Here is a 14,477-nt window from a genome sequence, read left to right on the forward strand (position 1 = left end):
TAGACTGGGATTTGGTAGGTTACCGATTTAATTTTACATGCATTTGGTATTGGCATCGATATGAGCATTGACACTGTACATATTATGTACTTCGACATCGATTGGGATTTGACAGGGTACAACTTGATGTTGACATCGATTGGGTATTACTTTTTAAGAAAAAGTCGCCCAGGAAAGAACCTGGGCACGAAAACCAAACTACCGTACCACTGATCCGCTTCTAACCCCAGTCCCCTTGCATCTGGACTGTGACTGTGTGATCGTCGTCAGGTGTGCATCACCATTCCCCTCAAAAAGGACAGATACTACGCATGATCTTAGCCAAAAGGCCGAGAATAACAGCGTATCATGTAATGGTATTGACTGTGACTCGGTATCGACAGGATGCAGCATTGTCAGGCAAGATTGTATTTTTGTTTAGCTCACCCATGGAGCTATAAACAGATAGCTCCATGGCTCACCGCACGGCCTGTTACGCCTGCAATGTGTCAGCAAGTTTCCGTTCAGGCTATTTGCGTTTTGTATAGCTTTGGTATGTGCGTTCACATATGTCACGTTGTACTATGTAATGTTTAGTGAATACATATGTAAATTTTTAACTGTATTAACAAGGCTAGGAATGTATTAGGCAATTCAGCTCGTACTTTAAGCTGTAACCTGTGCACTCATTCAGATCCGACCTGCCATGAGGTCAAGCAGCACCCAGTACAAAGTCACGTGACCAGGGGCGTGAATACGGTCTCCCCGTCTTTCATGCTAGCACACGAATCAGTGTTATAAATGATGCAATTCCCTGCATGTTTAGGCCTATATAACAACAAATTTATTCTTATAAATTTAAGTATTTTTTTCATACCGGATCATAGCAAACCGGATGTGACATCGCCTACGCCTCCCGTAAGTAGTCTTTCTGTTTATTTTCTTATTTTTAAAGCTCACGTTAAAGTAGTACAGTCTTCTGCATATGCATGTGTTATTACACGATGAAAATCAGCATGTTCTTTTGAAGGTTGTTTACATATGGTTGCTGTGATAGAATTTGCAGTTCTTGTTTTCATTGATATGCTATAGTTTGTTTTCGGAGCGGTTAATGACACTGCGGACTTGGGGACTTAATGTTTTCTTATCTTATCGGTAATATTTTAATTTTTTTCCTCAGTTTTTTTCTCTTTTAAATTGGTACTAGTTTCCTCTTCTTTGCTTTTTCTCCTTCATTTCTACGACTGTAAAATAAATAAACATAAATATAAAATTAATGTCAAGTAAATATTAATATATCCCTAAATGCCACGTTCTGCCTGGATCTCGTGTCTGCGTCTCAGTATCAATCTGACCGCGTGACATCCTCCATGTGCTTAGCTTGTTAAATAACATATTTGGTTACTTTATTAAAGCTGCTATTGTTCTGCGTAGCTTAGATACAACACATTACAAAGTACAGTTCCATACCATTACTTGTGTGACAGCTTTTATTTAATTCTATGACGTCTTTGCTGTGAGACAAAGCAATAAACAAAAACAACAACAACTGTCAATAAATATTTACAACCATAATCTGTCATTTGATATTTATAGTAATCACAAGTTCTTTACTTTTCTTATTTTTCTTAAGATACTATATCTGTATATGCAACATCCTGTCATCTGATGTTTATAGCAAACCCTTGCTCTCGGGAAAATGGCATTTATAACATCAAGTTTTCAAATTCTTTAGTTATCTTATATAATAAGAAGACAACATATGTACATGTCCAGTAGGAGAAGAACTAAATGTAAGGACTATTTAATAAACAGTGTATTTATATACCTGCAGCCTAAATAGATACAAACGTCTTTTAGGCCAATCCTACATTTAACTTGATTAAATCTCTCTGTGAAGCATAAAAACAAACAAATCGACATTTCTTGAAAATAAAGATGAAACATCTTCGACTAGATATTGAGGAAGTCCTGTAACTTTTTGCTGAAGAGCAATTTTAATAGAATAGTTTAATGATATTGTAATCAATCTTTGCAGTTTATGGAAGCATCTTACTTTGCATGTTTGACTGTGTCTGTTTAATGTCACGTGGCGTGGATATTGGTGTCCGGTTCTTCCGCGCTATATAGTACAGTATGGGTTAACCAGTACCACCACGGCCTATATGGTGTGCATGTCCCAAAGTGTGTCGCGAACAAAATCGCTTCGTCGCAGGACCTTTCCAAACGTCGGAAAAATGTATCTATAATTTTCTGAGCTTCCCGACGGTGATAGTCGATTAAGATATTTCTAAAACATCCAAATCCATATAGTTAAAGCTAACTTCCATCCGCTTTCTGATAACCGATTCTGAATTGTCTGGGAAGTTTGCGAACCACTGCTGTTGTAAATACATCCCATACGGAATCACAAAGAAATATACCAGATTGTTATATCGTGACCTAGATATACTGTTTAAATTTTACATCAAAGGAGGACTCATTATCTTGAATTATAAGTCACTGGTTCTGAATATTAATTACTTATTCTTATATAGCGCGATACATCAAAATATGATCTCAAAGCACTGCACTTCAAATAAAATATTAAAACAGCAATAAAATATTTAACATCGAACAAGTGACACAGAAAACGAGGGAATCCACTCGTAAAATATACAAATAACTAAACAATGATAAAAACAACATGACAAGAACCCTAAACTGCACGAAACCTTAAAATTGCAAAATGAATCCAAAAAAAGTGTGTTTTCAGAAGTTAATTAAAAACAATAAAAGATGGTGCTATCCTAATATTGGGAACTTGGGGGTTTTTTTCTCCTTTGGATGAGGAAAATGACGTGAAAGTTTTTCAAAGATCTGATTGAAACACCATCGTTTTTTGGGGGTTTAATATAATTTACATAATTTTGCAGCAAATGATGTGTCACATATGATATCATATTTTCTTATCTTATCTATTTCTCAAGTACAATTCCTGTTAAACAAGCCTTGAGAAATTTGAAATGATAATTATATGAATGCGCTGTCTTTTTGAAAATAAGATAAATCATAAGAACAGGAAACACACAGTTGTAAGTTTAAACTCTTCTCTTCTGAAATTTACGGACAGGTCTGCCGTGGTAATGATGTTGCCCTCTATAGCACAACGGAGTAATTATTCATGCCTATGACGTCACTGGATAAAGCTACACGTTGAATATTCTTGCTTCTTCCTCTGACGTCATTATTCTCAGTAGACTCGGCAGTTATTTGATCACTTTTTGGCTTCTAAGATCACCTCCTGCATCCTGATCAATGATTTGCACAACTCCTGGAAGAATTCAAGAGAGTTTGTTTCTTCGCAATCCTTATAGCTGATTACCAGGATGTAAAATCTGGAGGAAAGGAGAGACGTTCAGTAGCGTGAGGGAGAGGAATTAGGGAGGGGGAGGAAGTGGGGGAGGCATTCAACATCGTTACTCTCACTTGAATACGTTACCCTTGCTATTACTACCCATGTCGAGAAATCCTAGCAGCTATTCGCCGAATAGCAATTAATTCATATGCATAGGCACAAAATATTCGCCCCCTCCTCCATCTTTATTACTGTATGCCTAGGAGCCCCTTGGCTTAGTGCCCCTTGAAACTATGGTCCCTCAACCTGTGAGTACCTTGACTTGGGCCTTTTAACATAGGAACCCCCTGACCACTGGGACTCCTAGTAACGTGCCTCATCCGCATCTTGGATAACCCAGCACTAACTTTATTTGTAGATCGTATATTAAAACCACAAGGCTATATATTATTAAAGTCGTAAACAACTGAATGACGTTAAGGCAATTCTGCGTTTGATGTATATCATTATCGACGTGCCAAAACATACTATATGAGCCTAAACCCTGAATTACTCGTACCAACTTTGTCCATATGCTGGATTATCCGAATCTGAAATCCACGTAAGTACTAAATATCAACTAATTTACATGAATGATACTTACTCCTCTTTACATAAATTGTAGAAAATCCCATAGCCGTCTTTGCGCATTGGAACTACTCCTCCAAATCCCCTCTCGTAACCAGTCAAGCTGGTTGAAAGTACATAGTTACCGTTTCCACCGCTATTTAAAATAAAAGGATTAATCATTCAATAAAGTTGGCTATGAATATTCAACACCTTGCATTGTAAACATGTAAAACGGAAGAACAAAACTCATTGTTATGAATCGAATATTATTTTGTATAATTTTATTTTCATTTTTCATGGACTTTTCTTTATAGTCACTGCTGATCAGTTTGTTTTTCTATATAATTAATATTTTTCATTTTTACGTCTTATAATAACGAGGCTTAAGAAGTTGTCCCAAGTTATTAAATATGTTTTTTAAATGAAATTCCTGGTTTAGTTCAACTACTTCACTGACCTCTTTGTAAACAGAGGATCGGAGAATATTGCTGGGGTATCGATGCCCATGTCACGTGACATCAGATACAAGCCCAGTAGATGTCTGTCGATGCCTTTTGCTTGAAGTCCATCATAGCCCAACATCATCTGTTTGCCGGTGGCTGCTCGCAGCAAGTTAATTTTATCCTTAGCCTAATTAAAAAAGTAAACAATATTGTTATAAATTATCTTACGTTTAGTTCAACTGTAACTTACTCATTTTGACTGAACCATACAATATTTAAATGGAAATCAATGCAGTGAACCGAGCCATATACAAATTGTAAAGTACTTTGCATCTCGTTGAATCAAGAAGTAGCGATATTTCTAGAGAGAGAAAAAAACATACCGAAACATCGGGATTATTCATGGCTTTGCACCAATTAACAGCCTCCGTTGTGGTGCTACGAACGGTTTCGGTTCTACCGTGGTAATATTTACGTGTTGTAGCTGTCTCATAACAAGGAGCTGGTCTGTGAAATAGAAATATAACGTAATATATAACAATAAACAGGAAAACAAGACATTTATTTAAAAAGAAATATAAATGCATTGAAATTCATTAAACGTATGGTCCTAAAGGATTGTACTGTGTATGGGAATATTCCCTCTGTACTGGTATGTACTGGTATATATTATAATCATATACACTTACACATTGACAGTGAAGTTTCATAAAAAATAAAATAATAATAATAATTGGATTACAAAGGGTACGTATAGTTTTATGGTGGGTTGGGTGTCAAGGGAGGGCATGAAAGCTTCTACAGATATAGAATGTTTTACTTATAAGACTCGAGGTAGCTTGATGGTTTTTTACTTACTTGCCATATTTTGTGTAATACGTTAGTTGAATAGCCAACTGGAAGAAAATATCGGGATGAATGCTTTGCTCTTTGGCAAAGTTTCTCCCAAACGTATGGAAGAAGCTCGGACAAGCATCAACCTTCTTCTTCTGCAAACAGATGAAATGAAATATAAAATGTGGATATTGGTTTGTATTGTAACTGTGCCCTTTCATAAAAGACTGCGCACCTAAATGGATATTTCGAGGGCGGACAATGTGATACTTATAGCACACATGGTAAACAAAAAGAACAGCAAGTTTTAGTAGTTTGTTCCAAAAAAATACTGAATGAGGAAGAAGTTAAAAAATCAAATTCAACCTTCAGGATATCCATGTAACATATAAGAGTAAAGGCGTATAATGATTTCGTACTGGGCATGCGCACTGGTCGTTGGCAAAACTGTGAGATTGCTTGTAATAAACGTAAACTTTGAAACTTTACCAGGTTTTTGTAAGTTTCGGCCGCGTGAAGTTTAGCCTCCTCTGTCGTGGCATCCACAGTGAAGATTAGTTCTTCTGGTTTGATGTCGTCTGACTGAACATTTGGCGACCCCTAAAATTAATCAAATACACTTTACATTTTGAGTTGATATTGATCAAGTTTTCGATGCTGTTCGAAACCAGAATCTCATAAAAATGTAGGTTATTACCTCGACAAGTCAAGTTTCATTTTAAATAGTGAAGTAAAAGTTAATAAATTTTGACACTTTCTGATTAAACTTCAAAAGTGATTGAAACTACTGTTAGGAATATCCGAGAGACTCGTTAACTTTAATTGGTATAATTAATTGAAGGAGTCTATTGTTTGAGTCTGTTCGTAGCTGTGGGCTTATAGGTATGCCATGGTGGCCAGGAATTCAGAGTTGAAGAGTTACCAACTTGTTAAAGAGGGGCACAATACTCGTGTCCTGTAACTTGTGAAGTTTTTGTACAAAAGATGGTGGCACAGATGTGGGCTCGGGGTACAGCATAGTCTACACGAGGGGTGCAGGAGGGGCCATCCTGCCCCCGGCATGATTGCTGCACACAAGACTTGAAATTTGATTATATTATTTACTACAAAGGAAGTTTGATCAAAGATTTGACTCACAAGCCAATCGGTTTTGGATTTGATGATTAAATCATCGACCCAGGACTCTGTTAGATTGATAACTAGTCCATCGTAAGGACAGTGCTGAAGAAAACAAAGAAATATATACATAAGATATATAAAACAAAGGAACATATAGACCAAAGCAACATATAAATAACGTATAGAACAAAGAAACATATAAATAAGATATAAAACAAAGCAACATATAAATAAGATATAGAACAAAGCAACATATAAATAAGATATAAAACAAAGCAACATATAAATAACGTATAGAACAAAGAAACATATAAATAAGATATAGAACAAAGCAACATATAAATAAGATATAGAACAAAGCAACATATAAATAAGATATAGAACAAAGCAACATATAAAAAAGATATAGAACAAAGCAACATATAAATAACGCATAGAACAAAGAAACATATAAACAAGATATAGAACAAAGAAACATATAAATAAGATATAGAACAAAGAAACATATACATAAAATATATAAAACAAAGGAACACATAGACCAAAGCAACATATAAATAACGTATAGAACAAAGAAACATATAAATAAGATATAGAACAAAGAAACATATAAATAAGATATAAAACAAAGCAACATATAAATAAGATATATAAAACAAAGGAACATATAGACCAAAGTAACATATAAATAAAATATAAAACAAAGCAACATATAAATAAGATGTAAAACAAAGCAACATAAATAAGATATAGAACAAAGCAACATATAAATAAGATATAAAACAAAGCAACATATAAATAAGATAAAGAACAAAGTAACATATAAATAAGATATAAAGCAAAGTAACATATAAATAAGATATATAAAACAAAGCAACATATAAATAAGATATAAAACAAAGTAACATATAAATAAGATATAAAACAAAGTAACATATAAATAAGATATAGAACAAAGTAACATATAAATAAGATATAAAACAAAGTAACATATAAATAAGATATAGAACAAAGAAACATATAAATAAGATATAAAACAAAGCAACATATAAATAAGATATAAAACAAAGCAACATATAAATAAGATATAGAACAAAGCAACATATAAATAAGATATAGACCAAAGCAACATATAAATAAGATATAGACCAAAGCAACATATAAATAACGTATATAACAAAGAAACATATAAATAAGATATGGAACAAAGCAACATATAAATAAGATGTAGAACAAACACAGACATTAAGCTATCATCAGATGAAGAACCGTTGATAAGTTGAACCAATAAACTAAACATACAAACACTGTACATAAATCTAATGAAACGGCTACTTATATAGACTTTATTGGGAATACGTACGTCTGCCAGATAGCCAACTGCACCATTCTCAAAGAAAATAACAGTAGTTGATTTATCGAACCATCGGTCTTGAGGATTCTCGCCACACATTGAAGCCCTGAATGACTGAAAACATAGCAATATAAGATGTAAGAGGACGGAACGTTACGTACGTATCGGTATAACATACTGTATTCATAGGGTACACTATGTCTCAACTGTCCAGGTACGCGTCATATATGATAGGGCCTATGTGAAGTTACGTACGTATCGGTATAACATATTGTATGCAGGGGTACACTATATGTCTCCATGGTCCAGGTACGTAGTGCAAGTTACGTACGTATCGGTATAATACATTGTATTCAGAGATATGCCTGCACTAAGTCTCAATGGTCTATGTACGCGTTATATCTTAAATTTGAAGTTACGTACTTATCGGTATATCATAATGTATTCAGAGGTATGCCTACACTAAGTCTCCAGGGTACGCTTAATATCTGAAATTTGAGGTTACGTACTTATCGGTATAACATAATGTATTCAGAGGTATGCCTACACCAAGTCTCCAGGGTACGCTTAATATCTGAAATTTGAGGTTACGTACTTATCAGTATAACATATATTGTATCAGAGGTACACTAAGTCTCCATAGTCCAGACACGCGTCATATCTGATATTAGATACAAAAACTTAATGTACTTCGTGAACAACTGTCAAGGTTATTTTCCACTTACGTCACCAATATCTCCTGGACGCTCAGCATCAAGCGACACACAGATGATCGACGATTGGATGGCTTCCAAATTCTTCTTATTTTTGGCATCAAGGGACACCAAATGGGCATAAGCCTGGAATGCAACCACGTGATTGTAAATGAATATGTAACATATCGTTCAGTTGAAGTGCTTGTTTTACAAATACGAATTGTCGATATTACCAAGTTAGTGAAGTCATTACATCGTTTCACTCCCTTATAGCAAACCAAAAATTCATTGCTAATGTTTTACCTTAGCCCACGAAGTTCTGTCGTCGGCGGAAAGGACACCAATTCCTTGACCTTTTTCCTTGGACTGACTTTTAATGTAGGACAATTGTCTGGAAAGAGTAAAAGGTGTAAGAATATAGTGAATAAGCTGCCTTATCAAAGGAAAACGTCAGAATATAGTGAATAAGCTGCCTTATCAAAGGAAAACGTCTTCACAAGCAGCAGCGAAGTAGAGTAGTATATTTCGTATATAAAATAACATCGATAAACTCTCAGCAGTTGAAGCAAAATAAAGTAAGTTATGACGACACAAAAGCAGCTTTAATGATCATTACTTACTCATTAGCTAAATAGGCATCTAAATAGTTTTTACCCACTTCTGCGATACCGACTTGTCAGACATTTGAAAGGAAGTAAACCGATAAATGCTAAACTGTTCAGGCTAATTTCTTGTATGGACTATTTAATGTTTTCCACAAAATAACATAGAACGTTTACCTTTGAATTTCATATGTTCCGAGTTGGGTGCCACTCTTGTCTAGCATTTCCACCTTGAAGATGTGGCCATTACAGAATACAGCAATGTGCGAAGGACAATGACCCTCGCTGACTGTTAACGCATAAAGAGATTCAAAATTAATCTTTCAGATGCTGTGTGTCTATGATTACGTAACAAACCATTCAAATTGTCTTGAAATATGCTTCATGCATGTGCTATGCCTAGTGTTAAAATGTTCCAGTCGTATTGAAGTAAAAATCCATTGACGACGACCTCATTTCACCCATGGATAATAATCGAACTGTGAATAACATTTTCGCCTCACGTTAGTATAGGCTGACTGTAGTGTAATAACTTTGAATAAATTGTTTTAAATTGTGCTCCATCCTTAACATCAAGGGCGTAGGAACCGGGGGGGCTGGGGGGCGCCAGCCCCCCCAGTGAAAAATGTGGAGGGGCGGAAGTATCATTCCGCCCCCCGGTTCGCAAGTCAGAAAACCCCTTTTTCATTTCTAAATGAGAAAAAAAAATCTCATTTGGAGCACCAAATTGCATCTAAGGCCAGGTGAAAATACAAAATTAAGTTTACAAAATGGAGTGGGTGTTGAAGTGTGCTATATTGCACCAAATTGCATCTGAGGCCACCTGGAAATGCAAAAAAAATCAAAAGGGGAGGGGGACACCCCCTCCCCTTAGACCCCTCCCCCAGGCCGGCCTTCAGTCTTCAGCCCCCCCACTCAAAAGTACCTTCCTACGCCACTGCTTAACATCATGTTAATATTTATTAAGCGTACACTATACATGCAGTCCAGCGTAGTTAGTTATCATTAATTAATATTAATGAATGATTAAACATACTTTTCCAAACTCCATACATGCATATAAATCTTTATCCCATGCTTAGCATTTTTGTTGCAATCCGTAGCCTACACGTTCAAGCTACATATCCAATGGGGTGATTTTATGCCTCTCGCGGCTCATGTATGGATATAAGTATAAACAACAAAATAGTTTAAAACGAATAGCTCCAAAGCTCCTTTCTTGAGATTCAAAGCTTCTAAATACTATTCGCAGATGTTTAGGGAGGGTTGTTACTGGTAATTTGGTCTTTGTTAATTATCGGTAGTCCCGGGGTAAGGATATGAGGGTAGCCACGGAGTTAAACAAAACAAGAGTTACCATTTCTTACACATTTAGCATATTTAGGACAATATTGACGACCTTTAACCCTGAGTGTCGAAACGTATCAATCTTATTAGATATATCCAGCTTACCTGTTTTGAAATATTTTGCCAGAGAATCGCATGGATCCCCTGGAACCCGTGATGTGCTGAATAGGCTTCTATATTGGTACATTGAAAATGGGTTCTTACTTCGGTCACGCATAATCGGAACTTCTTCCCTGAATGGGTAATTAAAAAAAAAAAAACAATACGAATCATCGAATTATGCGATGACGTAACCAAACAGGTTGGCCTATTATGTTGGCTTCAGTGAACCTTACAATGAGAAGTTATCTGATACAGAATGTCGATAAATGCAATTACTTCTTAAATATGTCGATGCACCTGCTGGATAAAAAGTATTAGTTGCCAAAAAATATTAATTATACCCAAAGCTTATAGTATTATAATGGACACCATGTCCCAATCACGCCCACCACGGCTCCCACCCCGAAAACAACTTAAAGTTTGCAGCAACGTTTCCTTCTTTGCTTTCAGATGTTCCTTACCGTCGACTCATTAAAAAGAATTTGGTGAATCCGAACATATTCTCGGACGCTCGTTTGATCTGTGTGCCTTCCGCTAGTGGCCAGAAGTTTTGATTTATAGATGAGGGCCCAGCCATGGTCCCAATGACAGCCATTGGTTCTCTCGATCGCAAGTAGGTTATGTCTTCCCACCATTCTTCTAACTATAGTATCAAAGATAGAACAGAGATAACATTGATCTATTATACACCCACCTCACCATCTGTTAGTGATGATCCACACACCTCACTCTCTCTTAGTTATGTTCCCTACCATTCTTCTAACTATTAAGATATAACAGAGATAACATTGATCTGATAGGAATATAATTCAAGCATCCTGGTGAAGGTTTCTTTGATATCATTTCTAACGTTTTCGATATACGATTTAGCGTTTTGTACCGAAAGTGAACCTGAAGGAAGGAAAAATTATGTCATACATAGACAAATTTATATAAAAATCGAAGATATTTTGTTTTTGTCCAACCTTTGTTACCAATCTTCGGATTTTATAGTAGATCTACAAAACGTCAATATAATCGTGTGCAATGGCATTGTGCAAGTATATACCCTTTATTGAAAGCAAAGACCTGCACCTAATACAAGGTCAAAACATTTGGGTGAAACAGAGAAGAAAAGGACAAACGACATATGTCGATGTGCATCATTCATGGCATCAATTCTATATGCTGATGTCTTTAATTATTTGCTAAAGATATAACAGTATTCAGGTGGATATTTTCGTTCTTATCCTGTAGATTGGACGTGGTGGAGGGCTGTTATCTGTACAAACTTCCACTAATATCAAGATTTATCATGACTAGTTTAGTTACTTACCCAATTTTTCATGCTTTTAGCCTTTTCAACCAGCTTTTCTTGGAGCTGCTTCCCGACGCCATTTTGAAATTCGTCAATGAGTTTCTTTGTGTGTTCGATCTCTTCATCTGTTGCAAAGACTTTCACTGTAGACAATTGATTGAGTGATACTCTTTTTGTCTTTGTTCATAAAAGATAGTAACTGATTGGATTTTGAGCGAACTTTCCTGAAATTATAGCAGTTTCTCTAAACAATCAACACATTTGTTCCATTACTTTACTTTCAATGTTAATCAACCATTAAATGAAAAAAAAAACTTTTAACAACGAATAAAAGAAAAGACAAATAATGAAATTATTCATTCCCTTTTTTTAGCCTAACAATTATTAACACCGACACTGAACACAAGTTTGCTATTTTATGCGCACTTCAATTAACTGAAGTTAACATTTTCTACTCCCTAAACAAAACCTATAGTAAAGTCGGGACCAATCAAATTGCGTGTTGTTTGATGTTTGTTTGAATATTCAAAACAAGCGTTATGTTTGAAAACAAACCCTATTTTCTCAGTACGGATGGATATTTGCTTTTCTTGTTGCGTTCCATACTCACCTGATTCTAAATATTTAGGTAGCGTCTTGTCCAATTCAGGAACCGGAAGTGACGGCAAGGCTTCCTCAAATTGGAAGGTTCTTTCTATCTTCGAATCGTCACCCATATTAATCTATAAATCATCATTAAGAGTAAAACCTATTGTTTTCTGGTCGTAGATTTTTTCGCACAAACTACATCAGGGTTATGATGTATAAACACTGTACTAGCCTATGATGTATATTTATGGTGGAGGCGGTCTGATGTACAACTTTCCATCCAGCGCAAGTTGTATGGAACGTAACACCAAGTAATATTACACTCGCTTATCCACATGCAGTTGTACATTTCAAGGTAGGCCTACTCAGTTTGAATTGTGCGTTGTTATCTCTGGACGTGATTGATTATAAAGGGCGTATGAAGAAATCTCTAATTATTGAATAAATTATTAACATGGCGTTCCATAAGGGCGGCAATACGACATCATAAATAATTACAGAATTGTCCCACACAACGAACTAAGACCCACTCAACCAATCATCCCAACCGAAAAGGTGAACGAACAATTAAGAATAACAATAATAATTGCGAAATAAAGTAAGTTTACGAAACGCTGTTCATGCCGTATAACATGTATATACATATATACATATATCTATACATATACAGACATACTTACTTTGTAATAGTGCTGGGCTTCTGAAATGTACGTTAATGGAGTCTGTATGAGTACTGCTCTCGTGAAGGTCGTGTGTGAAAATAAATTGGGCCTTGAGTTCCTAAATCCTCTTTCTATTTTGAAACAGTAATTCTATTTATCTTAAATATCTTATCTAACTAAGTTAGTAAAGATAGTCTATCCTACTATTTTGTTTATTTGCACGAACCTTAGATATCTGTGGTCAACTGAGCATGCGTGTTTGTGTACTTAGCAACCACAAATTTTGTGTACCGTAATTCATGTATCAGGGTCCATTAAGTGTTAGGAGCCGTGTGTGGTTAACTTATCTTAACTTAGCCAATGGGATAATGACACAACACAAACATTGGACTATATATAGATTTTAAGAAAACAATGGCATTTATTTTAGGTACTGTAAAAGCTATATTTATAGCATATAGTTTTCTGAGAACGTCAAGCACTAAGCACTAAATGTATTTATATATAGCTATTTGTAAATTTCAAGTACTTTATATATAGAGAGCTAAAGATAATAAGAAGCGCTTTGAACAGTTAATGCTTGTAACTTCCTTAACGCAGTGATATTCTATGGTAGCATAGTCCATATCGTTTTGCCATTGTCTTACACACTAAGTCGTCAAAGTAATGTGGTCTCTAAAGTCCTTGTAGATGTTCTAACTAGCTAAGCCCTACCCCTCCCTCACTGAATAGCTGATATGTTGGCCATTCATAGCACGTGCAATTTCCGTACCATGACCATGAAGGTATGTATAATGTGAGAGCCTCGATTTGTCGTCACTTGTCAACAAACCTCTTTTCTCACCAGTTAACAATGTTTTTACACTGCTCTTGGAAGGTACTTCCATTAGTGCGCTGTGATTTGCAAGCCACAGTTTCTTAATGCATTGTCAGCAAAATGTTTCTAACGACTTTGTCTCTGAGCAGCAACATAACGTGTCTGTTTGAGGCTAACACGCTTTCCAAAGTGTTGGAAAGCAGAGACTTAGAGACTTTAGATAGTTAAATTTGTCTCGTATTTCTCCAAAACTAAGAAAGAGGATCCTCGAAGCTTGATTAGATTATCACGATTCACAATAGCCATAACTGATGTCGTATTGTTGATTTTGTTGTACTTAAATAATCTCTTAGAAGTTCGCACTCCACAAAAAGATTCATGTTGGGCCTATTCATGTATAATGTTGTTTATAATAATCAATTAATCCTAATTTCACCAGAAAATCTTGTATTCCTAAGGTCACTGGCTCTAATTTTGCTTATTTCCACTTGTTTGCTCTTTGAAAATAAATTGCTAACACAAATTTTGGACTTAAACCTATATCCATTTTTTTTAACACAGATTAAATTTGAGCTTCTAATGCATGTTGACAATAACCACCGTAGTTGACATGAGCACAAGATTCTTCGACCTATTTATTAAACGGTAAAAATATCTACGGTACTCTGATATTAATTTATCTTATTAAGTTA

General features: G+C 35.4%; 1 protein-coding gene across 1 annotated transcript; it reads right to left on the bottom strand.

The window, feature by feature from the left end:
* Window positions 1–1,446: 1,446 nt before the first annotated feature.
* Window positions 1,447–13,144, bottom strand: LOC139959031 (peroxisomal carnitine O-octanoyltransferase-like). Its single transcript, XM_071956560.1, has 16 exons — window positions 12,987–13,144; window positions 12,329–12,440; window positions 11,737–11,861; window positions 10,883–11,064; window positions 10,425–10,552; window positions 9,150–9,261; window positions 8,674–8,761; window positions 8,401–8,514; window positions 7,685–7,789; window positions 6,340–6,423; window positions 5,692–5,802; window positions 5,227–5,357; window positions 4,752–4,875; window positions 4,383–4,555; window positions 3,960–4,079; window positions 1,447–3,356 (listed from the first exon to the last, which is right to left on the bottom strand). The coding sequence occupies exons 2-16, from the start codon at window positions 12,432–12,434 to the stop codon at window positions 3,236–3,238; spliced, it is 1,824 nt and encodes a 607-aa protein (XP_071812661.1). The 5' UTR covers window positions 12,435–12,440; window positions 12,987–13,144; the 3' UTR covers window positions 1,447–3,235.
* Between the last annotated feature and the right edge of the window lie 1,333 nt (window positions 13,145–14,477).

This window comes from Apostichopus japonicus, chromosome 18 (genome assembly GCF_037975245.1).
Source record: "Apostichopus japonicus isolate 1M-3 chromosome 18, ASM3797524v1, whole genome shotgun sequence".
In the NCBI taxonomy this organism is placed as follows: Eukaryota; Metazoa; Echinodermata; class Holothuroidea; order Aspidochirotida; family Stichopodidae; genus Apostichopus; species Apostichopus japonicus.